We start from the raw sequence: 16,072 nt of genomic DNA, 5'->3' as shown, positions 1-16,072 counted from the left end.
AAAAAGAGGAAAAACTGCCATTACCAAATGTTTTATTGTTTTTTATATTATTCCCGGAACAGAAAATAAAAACATTTTTGTCTCTCTATTTCTCAACATTTGTGTTCCAAAAGCCCAGTTCACTTAACTCCACAAGAACCAAAAAAACAAAATAAGAGAAAAAACTGGTATTACCAATTGTATTATTGTTACCGAGGAACAAAAGAAGAACAGAAACACTCTATGAGAACATTACCAAATGTAATCAAGTGTCATGAAGAGCTCATTCTTAGGAAGGCATTATTTTCTCTCCTTTTTATTTGAAGTTTGAAATACTGGTAGAAATTCCACACACAGATTTCAAATAGTACATCTATCTTAACATAGGTCTCTCCTGCCTTATCTTCTTTATGCCCCTATTAGTTGGAGCATTAGATTGGACTCCATAGAAGTAGAAAGAGATTTCAGACAGATCTCCTTCCTCTGTCCTTATCATATGTTTCTACCTTAGTTGGATGAAATGAGAGATCATTGGATTGGAGCCTATAGAAGTAGAAAGAGGTTACAAAATTATAGGACAGTTCAGGGAGAGATTACAAGTAGATCTATATTTATGGAATGAAATTTTTGGAAAAAAAGAGAGAAATCTCATCAAAAGAATTGACCAACCACAATAATATAAGGATGACACATATTTATTGGATTTTAAACTCAAAAATACGTTGCAGCAACCCACATTTACAGTTTGGTCAACAAGCCCTATTGGGGCATTATAATCCAGTTTAAAGAAGTGCAGCCTAATCCAAAATTTAGTGATCAATAAGCAAACTTTGTCTTATGTTGTAACAAAAGGGTTCAAATTAAAATTTATATACCACAAAGAATAAAGTTGACAAATTATATGACCGAAAAAAAGGGGGGGAGGGGTTGGGGGAAGTAACAAGAAGCCCAATTTTCATACTTTTTGGACTTATCAGTACCCAAACAAATATCAAGAGTTCCCCCCTTCCCCTCCAGTTTTTTGAGACAGAAGGCCCAAAAACTAAATTAACCAATGCAACATCAGCTATTTTGTCACACCAACAAGAATCCACTTCAATAAACAAGTTGAGGTAGGAGCACGAAAGGGATATTAAAAGTGAGTGGCAGGGTTCCTACATACCCACTATAATTCCTAATGAGTTACCACCCAAGTTATGAAGTCAAATTATGAATTACATGAATTATAGATCAGGTTGTTTCTAGATTCAGTGGATATGTTGTCCACATCAACACCTAATCACAATAAATTCCACTCCAATCTTTCTCTACATGTTAGAATGCCCAGAAAATTATGCGCACCATATTAAAATAATAAATGATTTTTAAATAGGTAGAGAATATGCTAAAAGATAGTTCATTGAGTTCTTTGGTACTTGTTCTAACGTGGAAGTTCTTCAGTAGATTTGCTTAAAGTCTGATATGTATTTGTGGGCTGCAGAATTATGACTGAGTGGAATCTTTTTCTACCTGTGAAATATACAGGCATACTAGCAAAGTGATACTTACACCACAAATAAATACACACATGGATTTATATCAGGTGTGGCTCAAGGGATGGAAATACAAGGCTGTAGACTAACACTCATCTAGCAATAGAAATCCTATTATTTGATTAATGCCAAAATTTCTTACAAAAGTAAGTTTAGAATCTACTAATAAGAGTCAGCTGACCAAACTATGCACTAGTACTAATTTTATCTGATCATCCAAGACCTGCTCAAGATAGAAAACCAACAGTGAACTTCCAATTTGCTGGGAAAGAAAGAAGCAGAGTAAGAATTATTACAAGCACCAGTCTGAAACAGATCTTTATGGTCCATGAGCAAATTATGAACCGATGTAATTACTTAAAATTTTTTGAGGGAGGGGAGAGGACTAAGAATTTTCTCCTTCTCTTGATCTAGAGGTGAGGTAAGATATAGATCCATCACTACAGCAGGTGCCATCCCCCCGCTGAGATCACATATCTCATCCCAATCTCAAAATGGATGGTTACAACGTACAACTTTGAATTTCTCATGATAGCCACCCAACTTAAAATGTCCACATTTGATTTTCTTCGACATAGCCAGCACAGATATTTGCTTACCACACACACACACACACACACACACACAAAAGTTCCTTTTACGCCCAAGTTTTTGCTATATAGCTAACTGCAAAAGATAGAACATCCCCAACCAACCTTGCCTAGACAATGAGAATATTATTTCAATCATGAAGGCTGGCAAAGCCCATCCACCATGAATAATATCATGATATTAACTTTCAAGACCCGTTCCGTTTTGATTTGTTGCGATCTGTGAGTCTGGCATGACATGTTTCATTAACCAATTTAGATAGATCCAGAAAACACGAGTGGAACTGGCAATTTGTAATGAAGCAACATGACAATACTCACCCAGTACCATCTGGAGTTCTTCCGCATTTGATGAGATACAATAGTGTCCCATCTCCAAGCAATAGTTTTTATTTGTTGATATTCAAGAATGCCACTCTTAAGTAAGAAAAATGCCTAGCTCCCCACTTGATGCATTTTTCCAAAATAATTAATTTCAGGTTGATAATGACATCATCAATGATATATTCTTTTATTATTTTCTTTTTTCTTCTTCTTAAAAATTTGCATCTCTCCAATAGTAGTAATTCATTCAATCAAATAAAAAGGTTGACATTCAATAAAGTGCTGTGTTAAGAAAGAATATATAAAGGCAACCCCATCAAGAAGTAAACAAACAGAAGTTGAAGGAAATCTTAATTTTGTTATTCTTTGGCTGTGTTTGTTTCAGCGTAAAATATTTTTTGGGAAATAAATTTTATTTTATAGGGGCCATTGCTTAGAGCAATGGTGGTAAAAGGTTCGGGACTCCAAATTCACGCCTCCTAGGACTCTGCATCGGCAGGACCAGAAGCAGGTACTGGCCTTTTTAATTTTAAATTTTTACTAGTTGGCATTTTTTGGTTGTACATGACTAATAAGCACATTTGAACACAATTGAGCGAGGAAAGAATCCATCCATATAATGGGGGTTGAGTCCTTCATGGGTGTCAAGCAAGGTTATAGTAATCAGAATCGGGGTTCGAATCAGCACAGCCGATTTCGATTCCGTACCTGATCGGATGAATCGGTCCGATTCCAAACCACAAACACCTTTTTGGAACAAGGATGGGGATCAGACCGTGAATCGGTATAGTTTTATATATAACTAAATAACTGTGGTCTCCCTCTTGGACTATCTCTCTGCCTCCTCTCCACTCTCTGCCAGATCACCACCACCCCCACCACCACGGATCCACCTGCACTGCTACCCTCCCCCTCCCTTCTGCAAGTCTCTCCCCACTCCCTCTCTGTCATCGCTATAAACAGAAACTGACTTGAGGATGTGCACCTCTCTCTCTCCTTCCCTCTCCATCGCCACTGTAATCATGGTCAGCTGCATGACCTGCATCGCCTCCATGGTTTCATTTGCTTTTAACATCAATCACATACAATGCCACACAGCCGTAAATTCGTCTGTGTGATGCAATGCAGGAACCATAGGGCCATGGACAAAGCATGTCACAACCCCAAAGGACTCGGGGCGAACATCACAAACTGTGGAAATCCCCAGGGGCATTGCAGGAAGCGAGGGCTAGCCATAAATTCACAAACCTCTTCAAGTCGCGGAAGATCTACTGCTGTATGGCACAGCCTCTCTCTCTCTCTGTTCCTTCCTCTCCCCATCCATGTCCTCCCAGCCTCCCTACAACTCCTCAATCCCCCTCTCCCTCCCCCTCCTCTTCCCTTCTCTTCCCTCTCTGCCTTTAACACCACCTCAAGAGTCTCAGTTCTTCTCAACTTTTTCGGAAGTTCACAGTGGCTTTTTTTAATAGACCTGAGAAAATGCCACGTGGCAAGCATGTCTCTGATAGAATCGGATTGGATCGGCAGATCCAATTCAATTTCCTACCCAATCCCCCAATTCCAATTTCAATTTTTAAAACCATGGTGCCAAGAGTATCAATGATCAAGACACCATCACTATAACATCATTCTGAATTTTGAAATGACTACTGTTTTCCAACTTTTTGTACTGCATTTTCCTCCATTTCTAATCCTTGTACAATGTTGTATTGAATTTTAACAAATAGCATAAAAATTTTTATGGAAAAATTAATGCAACATAAGTGAACTTAAACAACCATATAAATTTAAATACATACCGGCAAGTAAGATAATTGAAATCTCAGATATTTTGGCAACCAATACATACTATTTGGGCTGAATTGTAAGATTTGTAAAATGATTACCATAAAAAAAAAACATGATTGATTTCTTATTTCAGATAGACAAAAATAACAAAAATTATTACCATCAAAGAGAAGCTAGAAGTAGTGTTTCAATCACATCCAGAAGGAAGGGTATGGAAATTAATAGACAAGATCCATATGCCCATATATTGATGAATCCAATCGGAAAGTACCAAACCATTATCAATTACCAACCCATAGACAGCCAAATAAACATGCATAGCAAGAAACCTAGAAACACCAAGCCAGGTGAGGATATTTTCATAAAGAACATATAACCAAGGTCTATAGCATCTAATGCTATGCTTAAAGCACTCTACATTAGCCTCATCAGCAATCAGAAAAAGAAATGAACTCTCTTCTAAAGCTCATACAACAGAAACTTTACCAGATCCTCCCTTTCCTTCACTCTCGTCTCCAGAATCATTGCCATCATCCTCACTATGCATCAACTTAGAATTAGAGGAATCATGCTGCACTGGAGGGCTGCCACCTCCACTAACAGATTGCTGATAAAGAATTCCCCCAACGATAGTGAAAATCAAGCAAAGCAAGCCAAAAGGATTCGCATGCTTATCCCAAATCAAGACATTGATCACAACTGTTAGAAACTTGTTAACCACACCTGTTACTGTAAATGCTGTGGCTGAGATTGCCTTTCTCGCGGCAAATCCGAAGAAACTGATGAGCAAGCCAAAAATACATGATAATGAAACTGCAAAAAATGCCCCTGGTTCAATCCAATTGCCAGAATTTGATCCCACAGCAGAGAACACATCAACATACTCTCCAGTCAAAACCCAAAACAGAGGTGCCATCATCAAAGACAACAGATTGTTATAAAATACGAAACCCCAAGTGTTCAACCCAAGATTTGTGACCATGTGTTTGATGTAAACCATCTCAGTAGTAATTGTAATCAAATAAGCAAATGCCCATGAGTAAGCAGTGAGGGTGAAAGCCGAATCTGTGGCCACATACCCAAAAGCCCCACCCAATATGATCACCAGAGACAGAAAAGTGAGTTTCGACGGACATGGTTGTTTCCGAAATGCAGTGTCTGCTACAGCCACCAAAAGAGGTGTAAGGGATCTGAAAACTATGAACGTATCCACATTGGCGTGACGAAGCAGATTCGTGTTGGTGAAGATCGCGAGATAGAAAACAATCGCCGCCGGCAGAAATTTCTTTGCAGTGTCCAATGTGAAGGGGTCATGGTACAGAAACCCTATTTTCCCAAGCACCCAGACCCCAAGAGCTGAAGTCAAGTACTGCAAAGCAGTTAGTAGACCAGGGAAGTTGAATTCGGTAATAGCGTACTTATTAATGACCGCAAGTAAGCTCGAACAGAGAGCGTATCCGATAACGAGACTACTTGTTGTGTAGTATTGCTTTGAAACATCAAATCTAGCGGAAACCATTGTTGCAACAGAAGCCAAACAGATTCAAAATGAAAGAAACCCAGAAATCTTACCCAATAACAGTCGCTGATTTCAGAGCAATATCTGGGAATTGCTTATGGAGATCAAAAGGGGCTCGATCTGCAATGTCTGACGGAAACGATGTAGACGAAAATCGCAAAATTTAACAGATATACTCCTCAGTTCCGGAGAAGAAACCCACATCACCGACACAGTTAATGAAATGTAGCTCAACAAGAATTTAAGAGGATTAGCAACAAACCAGAACCCGAAATTCTAGTGAGCAGTGAAGAATACCATCACCGACACCCACGTAACGACGAGATTAAGATTTGAAAAGAGACAAACCCTAAATCTCGAGCTGTGGAAATTGAAGTGAGCGGCCTTGGCAGCAGCTGAGGCTCACAAATCTTCGACAAGTCAATTACTGCGAAGGGCGTCTTCCTTGACATTGTGGCATGTTATGTTTTGTTGGGATAGGGGTGTCAATACCCAACCCGAACCGATGAAATCGGCCCGAACCAGTCCGAACGAGTCCGGACCACACCGGACCGAATTCTTAATGGTTTTGTTCGGTTTGTGGATCTAGAAAGGCAAACGGTTTGGTTTGGTTTGGGCTAGCCCGATGGTGCACCGGTAGCCCGAATCGTTAGGCCCGAACCCAAATCGAACCGACCTAATCCGATAAATGAGTAAATCAGTAAATGCCTAATGCCCCATTGTCCCCTAAATGTGTTGTGATAGTTTCTCACTTTATCTCATATCCTTTGTTAGTAATTACCCAACCAATTGTATCCATAGGCCATAGGATACAAAGATCCATTGTATTTGAAATATTTTATGTACTTAAAAGAGAAAGAGAAGAAAAATTAGCACTAACCAGACCTTACTAGTTATATAAAACCGGTACCAAACCGAATCCAAACCGATATCAACCCGTTATCATAAACCGAAACCGACACGAAACCAAATCGCATCGAAACCGAAATCGCACCGAAACCGAATATTTCTTAATGGTTTGGTTTCGATTTCTATAAAAGTCACACCGAAACCGAAAAACCCGAACCGAAACAGGCCCAAACCGGCCCATTGACACCCCTATGTTGGGACAAAACCGGATTCTGGAATCTGGACTCTGGATCACCCATCCGTACCGGAAGAGGAAGAGTAAGACTGTAAGAGTGGTTACTATTTATATACGGTTTTCTGATGACAAGTAATTTTTCCCCATTTCATAAATACCCTTCTGATGCCGTCTGTGACAACAGAATAAAGGGTCATTTATGAGTGGGAATTTTTATTTGTTTATTTATTTTTTTTGGTAAAAGAGAAATTTTTATTTCCACTAGAATTGTGAAGGGCTCCTATGTTGGGCTGTGTGCCGGGGGCAGTAGGGCCGTCCGATGTGCGTCGGATGCCCTGCCGTGCCACAAAGGAGCCCTATCCAAGAACGTCACTTGCAGGTTGAAGGAAAACCCATGAATTATCCCTCCCAACCATGGATTTTAATCATGGTATTGATATCGATATCAGTATTGGTACATCGATATAAAACAAATTTTAAGGCAATTGATTGTAAATAGGTATTTAAAATCAATTGCAACTCGAAAAATAATATTGAAAGGCATAAAGCTAGACTAGTTGCAAAGGACTTCACTCAGAAAAAAGACATTGATTACCATAAAGCTAGATTAGTTGCTAGACTGTATCTAAGAAGGATTCTCGTAGAATCATATTAGGCACTGGTGACTATCTTGGTGGAGGCCAAGGTGACTTAACAATGTGGCACACCTTTTGACCAAGGAAGGGGTTGCCAGGCTATGAAGTGTGGTTTTTTTAGGTATATATTTCTTTATAAGGTGTACTTTTATGCTCTTTTCAAGTATAATGTCTCAGCCTTCTAGTTGCCCGCACTTGGGTGGTACAAGTCTTTTCAAGGGAAGTGTACCGAGTCTCGTACTCCATGAACTTCTCGCTTAAGTAGTAGACGACTTGTTCGGTTGTTCCTCTCCTTTTTCTTTTTCTCTTTAGGCCATCATTGCCTCCATAGAGAAGTCTCTCACATAAAGAATCAACATTTTGCCTATCAAGAGGCATTTCATTCGTTCATTCAGTCTTTCATTTACTAATCTGTATCATTTCTCATTTTATTTCAATCTTTAGTCTCAGTATCGATCGGAATCCGAGGCCTTGGTAATATTAGATATTATTAATTGAAAGAAGTTTCAATTAATTTTGCTTGATCACTGGTCCTAATACTCGCGATTAATTATACATCGCATTTGCAATTTAGGTGAGACATTTGTTTTGGCGACGGAAATATTACTATTACTAAGAATATTAAACTGACACGTTGTTTTTCTGATTAGATATGGATTTTTCGAGGCGAAATATTACGGTTGCTAAATATATTAAACTGACACATGGCGTTTTTTGATTAGATATTAGTTTTTGGCGACGGTTAATATTATCGTTGCTAAAAATATTAAACAGAAATGTGTTTTTCTAATTATGTATTTGGTCTTCGTCTATTCTTTCCTTCTAGTTTATACTTCAAAATATACATCTCATAATGCATCTCTCAAAATATAAAAGTGTCTATCTATACCAACTGTCCATCTCTAATATCTGTCGTTGTCTATCTCTTTGTCCATCTACTTGGAAGAGGCTACACCCTTTCCTCTTGCTCTCCTGAGTCGGAGTAAATACTTATTGTTGAAGGCTACTTTGAACCTCTTCCATGTCAGATTTCTGTCTTCAACCTCCAGTATAGGCCTAGACATTTGCCACCTTTGATCTACTTCCTCTTTCAATATGTAGGTGGCACATTCAACCTTGTGCTCCTCTAAGCGCTTCATCTTTTTTTTTTTTTTTTTTTTTTAAATCAAAATGGAATGGAACCCCATGCTATCTTTTCTTCATTTTATAATAGTTGTTTTGAGTGATTTTGTTGAAGTAAACATTAGCCATATAATTTTGTAAGCAAGTACTAACGCTTCTCATTGGGCCACCTATCTAAAATAAAAAATTTATATACTAGATTTATCCCCAAGCAACTCTTGATCCTTGGTGAACCAAGTTAACTCATTTCAAATGCATGAAAAAGAAACCTAATGAGCTTTATTCCTAGGAGTGCTCAAGGATTTCGAAAAAAGGACTTCACATTACCTATGGAAATGGCAGTTGTGCTCCTCTGGTTGCTGCAAAGAAATTTGAACAAAGAGGAGAAAACAAAAAAAAAGGGGGTCAAGGCCATGAACCGAATTTGAGTTTCAAGTGAGTATCCTCTGATTAAGTTATTTTTCTCCTTTAAATTAGGTTGTGTTTTGATGGTTGTATTATGGGTTGTGTATTTTTCAATAGGAAAAAAGGGATTGTTTGTCTGATGGTAAGATTGAACAAGGTTTAAGTAACAAAACTCAAAATTTTGAGCAAGGAAGAGGATTTTGATGTCTTATTGAAAGGTTGCAACTAAGAGGGGGATTTGATCCTTTAAGAGGTAAAGATCCACATCTCCCTGGTGTGGTATCTTAGAGATTTGTCAAAAGTGAAATCCTTTGACTAGGCAGAGGCAAGATAAGCCTACATGCTGAGGACACTTGATTCCTTGGCAATGCGGCGCACCCAGTGCGTCAGCGGCACCTGGTTCGTTTAAGAGGTAATGTTCTTCCTTCTTGTTCCTTTTTTTTCTTGTTCTGTACTTTGGATTTGCTTGTACTATACTTACATTCGCCCCGTTGGAGTTAAAAAAGAGCCATTGGAATTTGACAGTAGATCATAGGTCGTCCGATAATGCGACCGATGAGTCATTAGTTGACCATTACTCTATCGGTTGACTGTAACTCCCGATTGAACTTCTCTGTATGTTCTGATCGATCGAAAAGTGCGATCGACAGAAGTATGCGGGGGTAGTGGACATGATGCTAAGAATTGCAAAGAAGCAGATGACTCTACAATGAAGACAAGTTCATGATATCCCAGAACCATTCGAACAATTACATACTTTAATTCTTGGGTAAACAACACTATTGTTTGAGAGTACATGTTGTAATTAGTTAGTTTAGTTCATGTTTATTATTACTTTTTGGTAGCACCTGACAAAAACGGTACAACCCCTATAAAGACCCTATTGCACTTATATAACAGTACAACACCTACAAAGCTAATTTTCCTTTGGAAGAATCTATGGTATTATTGATATTTTTATCATTGGAAGAAAGTACCCTTAAAGTTTAACGTATAAGGCCATGTTTGTTTAAAAGGGATCAAGGGGTGGGATAACCTGACATGTGGGTCCCATAGAATAGTGGGTAGAAGACAATATTGGGAAAGCCACCGGACAGTCGGTGCCACCTAAGTTTAGTTGCGCCGCCGAAGCTTTCAGAGGCACCACCGAAGCTTCCGGAGGTGCCACGAAATTTTGGGGACCCTTCTATTTTTGTTCTTATGGTGGAGGTTCTTTCTAGAAGTCTTGATCTAAAGATGTAGGACAAGCTGGTTTCTCTTTACTCAGATTGTAAAAGGCAAGGGACAAGCTTATTATTACTTTTTGATAGCGTCTAACGAAAATGGTACAACCCCTATAAAGACCCTACTGTACCTATACAATGGTACAACCCCTATAAAGCTAATTATCCTTTGGCTTTCTTGTTTTTTTTTATCCGCTTACATCATCCTCTTTTAGAAGGATCTATGGTGTTATTGATATTTTCGTCATTAGAAGAAAGTACCCTTAACATTAAATGTATAAGGCCACGTTTGTTTAGAAGGGATCAAGGGGTGGGATAACTTGACATGTGGGTCCTATAGTATGGTGGGGATAGAAGACTGTAGTGGGAAAGCCATAGGACAGTCGGCGGCGCCTTCCAAGCCTTTGGGAGGCACCACCAGACAGTCGACGACACCTACCAAGTCTGGCACCACAGTCGAATCTTTGGTTGCACCACCGAATTTTGGGGACCCTTTTATTTTTGTTCTTATGATGGAGGTTTTTTCTAACAGTCTTGATCTAAAGGTGCATGACAAGCTGGTTTCTCTTTACCCGGATTATAAAAGGCAATGGATTTCGCACCTTGCTTTTGATGACGATGTTATGATATTTTCAGTTGCAGAACAGGGTTCTTTGAACACAGTTATAGGTGTTCTTAGATTGTATAAAGAGTGGTCAGATGAACTTTGTTGATGAAAATTCGAATAGAACCCCAACTTATCAAACAAACTTTTGTTGATGAAATTCGAACAGAACCTCGACATATCGAGATAACTTTGTTGAAATTCGAACAAAGCTTCGGCTTATCGATCGCACTTTTTCAATGAAATCCAGATAGAACTCTGGCTAGGGTTAGATTTTTCAAAATCCATACCCTGACTCAGGGCTGGGTCGAGCATGGACCTAGGGAAGAGGACTCAAGGTTGGGTTAGAGTTTTAAAAAGCCTTTCCCAACTCGACCCTGTTGCAGCCCTAACTGGAACCGAATTGTGTAAGAACCGAATAAATACTGAACGGAGCAGGTTTGATTTGAGTATCGAATTTCAAAACCGATTCAATTCTTGGTTCATTTACTTTTCTGTTTATCGTTATAAGGAAAACACGTGTCAATTTCTGATAATTAGATATGGATTTTTAGCGACGAAAATTCAGGGTCTATAGTTTCTTCTTAAAGTGGTAACATGTATTTTAATCTAAGAACCACCGAATGATGAAGGATTTGTGGTATGACTACGTCAGTCACATCTTGAACGGTGAGGGATATTGGCGACTACATCATCATGAGACAGGTGAATATCCCTCAGATCTTCATCCAATAATGATATGATCTGACTAGTTTGAGCCTTCTGATCAATCCGCTTCATGCTGAGTACTTCTCTCGCATACTCCTTGTGCACTGAATTAGAGATGCCCCTAGCTGTTGAGCCGCCGGTGATAACGACAATCATGCCTACCAGTGGACCTTTGTTGGAGGACTCGGGCTTCCCAGGAAAAGGAATAGGTACCAAATCTAAAGTCGTAATGGGTTGTCTGCCATTAACAATAACAAAAGGGCTATACCTCGTAGATTTGTTAACCAAACAGTTAAATGCAAACTTAGTCAGTGGTAATCAAACTTCCCAAGAACGAGGATTGTCATCCACCAAAATCCTTAATATATTACCTAATGATCTCTTAACCACCTCAATTTGGCCATCAGTCTGAGGGTGGGAACTGGAGCTGCTCTGGAAATTGCTTGTGGGACACGCTCCGGGTCACCGAAAGTAGGCACAATTTTAGTCCTCTATTGGGCTTGCACTGTTTATAGTAATTGTACCATCACTTGTTTCATTTAGGCCATCTCAGCCAGTACCTGGTCCATATACTGACTTTCACGAGGATCTAAACAATCACTGTTCAGTGGGTCTATGTTGCCTCTGCGATCTGGATGGTCATTGTTCAGTGGATCCGGTCTACAACAGGGCACCAACCATCAACAAAATATCCCAGTTCTAATTATATTTTACATACCGATGAAGGGTTGTCAGAAAGATTTTAGGAAGCACAATCTCATAAAAACAAAAATAACTGGATCAAGGCAATGCAGGATGAGATGAGTTCTTTGAAAAAGAATGACACTTATGATTTGATGGAGCTCCCAAAAGGAAGAAAAACATTGAAAAACAAATGGATGTTCAAGTTAAAGAATGTTCACAATGGCAGTAACACCATTACAGGGGTTTGAAAGTGTACACAGAGGTCCCATAGGGATTGAGAGTCATTTAGGGACATTTCTGTCATATAGACATAGACAACATTCCAAAAATTTTACAAAGTACTGATGGCTTAGAGAGGTAACAGTGAGCAATTCAATTAATAAATATCATATATCTATTATTCAATTCTTTAAGTCTATCAAGCATCATAACTGGCATCCTGCTGCTCTTGATCACCTGTGCAGTCCGTGAACTAACATGTTCCATCATTTATGTCTGAAAAACATTTTATAATAAAGGGGTGAGTTGTCAAAAAATCAATTGTCCATCCGCATGTGACAGGTTCGTTCTTCCGCATGTGGCGTTTTCTATGTGGGTACCATCCGATTGGGGGCTTTCTGATGATTTGTGTATTTTTGTGTTTTTATCTACTTTGTGTATTTTATGGTTGTATTTGATGAGAAAGAATGGTACCCGGTTGTGCGCCTTGTGTGGCTCCCACCCCTAGAGACACAAGGCACCTTGATCACTTGAAAATGACTGTCTTGCCCCCATACAAAGGCGAAAATCCCAGACGGTCAAAGCGCCTTGTGTGTTTAGGCGTGGGAGCCACACATGGCGCACGACTGGTAACGTTCTATTTCCCAATTGTAAATTATAAAATGTCCCAACTTTATCTTTTGAATCAAGATTTTCTTTATCCATGGTCAAGAGAAGTATTTGAATGGTGTTCATAGGGCACAACAATGAGAGATATTTTCGATCATTCGTAGACATGGGAAAGATATTGATAGACATTGATGGTTGTACTTTTCCTTCACTTTTGTATTTTCTATTCTTATATTAAATAATGTATTAAATAATTTATAGGAATAATACAAAGGGGAATTAAAGGAAAATTAAAACCATACGTGAAACCTTCACATAAAGGTAAGGGATCCGGAATAGGATGCGACATGTACTTTTGTCTTTTTAACTCTTTGACTCATATCTTTGGTTGGACTCCTTAATTAATTTTTTGTTTTAAAAATGAAAAATCTTGATTGTCATTGAGGTAAATTATAGAAGTATTGTAACCTAACCTATTTTCAATTGTCTAAAATATCAATCATGATTGATCAAAATTATTTTTTATTTAATATGCATTTTCATATATCTGAATTAAAAAAATAAAAATTTTGAAAACTTTTTAACGTGGTAGGGTAAAATTCTTTCTATACACTTATTTCTCTCTTTCCACTTTATTCCATGTCAAAAATTGCTTCCAAGATGAGAGAAATAAAATGATGTAAAGTCATGAATGTTCCTCTCACCCACAATTAATGGCCTCTCTCTTTACTCCCTACCATAGTAAATGACATCTCTCTCTCTCTCTCTCTCTCTCTCTCTCTTGTAAAGAGGGAAGAAAATTAATTTTGTAGCAACAAGGGACCCCACCTTGGGTAGCGTTTTTGAGCAGGGGTAGGGTGGTCATTTTCACCCCCATGTGAGGAATTGGAGGAATTGGAGGGGATAATGATTCTCCATCGCCATGCCCCATCCCCCATAGCCCCATTTCAACTCAGCCTTATCCCAATTAAATTGGGTCAGCTACATAGATCTTATTTTTTCAATCAGCTCTATTCAAAGATGTACGAGATTCCACTCCTCTAAGCTACTCATGTCTTTCCTCACCTCTTTTCCTATGGTCATACAAAGGCCTCTGTTGCATATGTCTATATCACGCCCATGTTTGCTCTAATTTATTCATTCTTTATTTTAATTTTTCTACTTTACCACTCATCCACCACAACATCCTCATTTCAGCCACACTAAGTTTGTTTATATGTATTCTATTTATTGTCCAACATTCAGCCTCATATGTCGTTGTTGGTCGTATAACTGTTGTATAAGGTTTTTCTGAGTTTCAAAGGGATACATCGTACACACAACACACCAGATGCACCCCTCTATTTCATCCACCATATTCTAATTCTTTGTATAATATCATCTATTTCTCCTTCTTTATTCATGATTGAACCTAGGTATCTAAAGCTATCACTTTGTGGTAACTCCACTAATGTTCACTATCATACTCTCAGTCCTACTCTTACTAAAATTACATGATCAGTGACAGAAAATAGTAACCAGAAAAAGGTTAATGACCGAAAAATGATCAATGACCAACGAACAGTCAGCGTATGAGGAATGGTCAATAGGGAAATTGTAACCAACTTTCAAAGAAGTGGATAGTTGTGTAACTACTTGGTAACTACCAGAAAACTACTAGAATTGCCAAAAATGCTTATAAAAGAGAAATTCAGAAATAAAGGAGATGATCCTCAGATCAACACAAGTCTTTCAATCAATAGATCAAAATCTATTTAATCAAGACTGACATGTCAGTTAGTGGCCGAAAAATGATCAATGACGATAAACGATTAGTGACAGAAAACATTAAGTGATCGAAAAACGATCAATGACTGAAAAACGATCAATGACCAGAAAACGATCAATGATCAGTGACTAATGAGCAATCAACGCATGTGGAACAGTCAATAAGGGAATTGTAACCAACTTTCAAAGAAGTTGATAGTTGCGTAACTACTTGGTAACTACTAGAAACCACTAGAACTGCCAAAAATACCTATAAAAGAGAGATTCAGAAACAAAGGAGATGATCCCCGGATCGACACAAGTCTTTACATTATTTTTTATCTTTTATCTTTTTAGACGTAGACTTCTCCTTTATATTTCATTAGAATAGTTTGTCTTTTGGCCCATGTTTCAAAAGACATTAGAGTAGTTTATGTCTTTTGGCCCGTGTTTCAAAAGACATCGAATGTACGATACCATGTTATCAATATCATCATTTTCTATCCTTCTTGGCATTGCAATTCTTATCATTATAAATCCTTGGAGCAATCGAGGCACTGGAAAAATCTCACATATTCTTAATTAGAAGTCGGATACAATCCATTCATTCATCTCTCAAGTCCTTGCAACTCTGGCATGCCCGCACATCTTCAACTCATGCCGATTGTTGAAAATAGTGGTAACACTAGGCAAAATTCCACTAGTCATCCAATTCTTAGAGAAAATTTTGCAGGCAATGCAATGGAATCTTTAGCCTTAAATTAGGAAAAACTGAGAGTCAAATAGTCGTTTTCCACATAAGAATGGCAAATTTGTGGACTTGGCTCCTGTCCAGCACTCTGCCCGGGCTGCACGTGCAGCGCCGGACACAATGAGGCATGAAAAGACCGTCTCACCCCTGCCCAAGCGCCTTGCCCGAGCAGAGGTGAGGCGGTCTTTTCATGCCTCACTGTGTCCAATGCTGCACATGCAGCCCGGGCAGGGTGCTGGACAGGATCTTTTTGGCAAATTTGTTTGTTCCATATAATGACCAGAACCATCTCAAGATATTATTTATTAAAATTGGGTAGGAAATAGGGATTCTGAGTGACCAGCTCATAACCAATATAAACAACTATATTGCATTTGCAATTAGGAAGCAAAATATTAGGAATCACAGTGAAATCACTGTGCTTGGGGAAGTAATTAAATTAAAAATTCACAATGACCATACCTAAACAATTTCACCCCCCCCCCCTCCCCCAACCAAAAAAAAAAAAAAAGCTGCTATCATCACTACAATTGAGCAGCTGTTATACTTC

At 38.6% G+C, this 16,072-nt stretch overlaps 1 protein-coding gene across 1 annotated transcript; it reads right to left on the bottom strand.

The window, feature by feature from the left end:
• Positions 1-4,545: 4,545 nt before the first annotated feature.
• Positions 4,546-6,140, bottom strand: LOC122646588 (GDP-fucose transporter 1-like). The gene has a single exon (XM_043840169.1). It carries the CDS (start codon positions 5,730-5,732, stop codon positions 4,680-4,682), a length of 1,053 nt encoding a protein of 350 aa, XP_043696104.1. The 5' UTR covers positions 5,733-6,140; the 3' UTR covers positions 4,546-4,679.
• Positions 6,141-16,072: the final 9,932 nt, after the last annotated feature.

The sequence above is a fragment of the Telopea speciosissima genome, chromosome 11, assembly GCF_018873765.1.
Source record: "Telopea speciosissima isolate NSW1024214 ecotype Mountain lineage chromosome 11, Tspe_v1, whole genome shotgun sequence".
Lineage (NCBI taxonomy): Eukaryota > Viridiplantae > Streptophyta > Magnoliopsida > Proteales > Proteaceae > Telopea > Telopea speciosissima.
The sequence above is the reverse complement of the archived record's forward strand: the minus strand, read 5'-3'. Positions and strand labels throughout refer to the sequence as shown.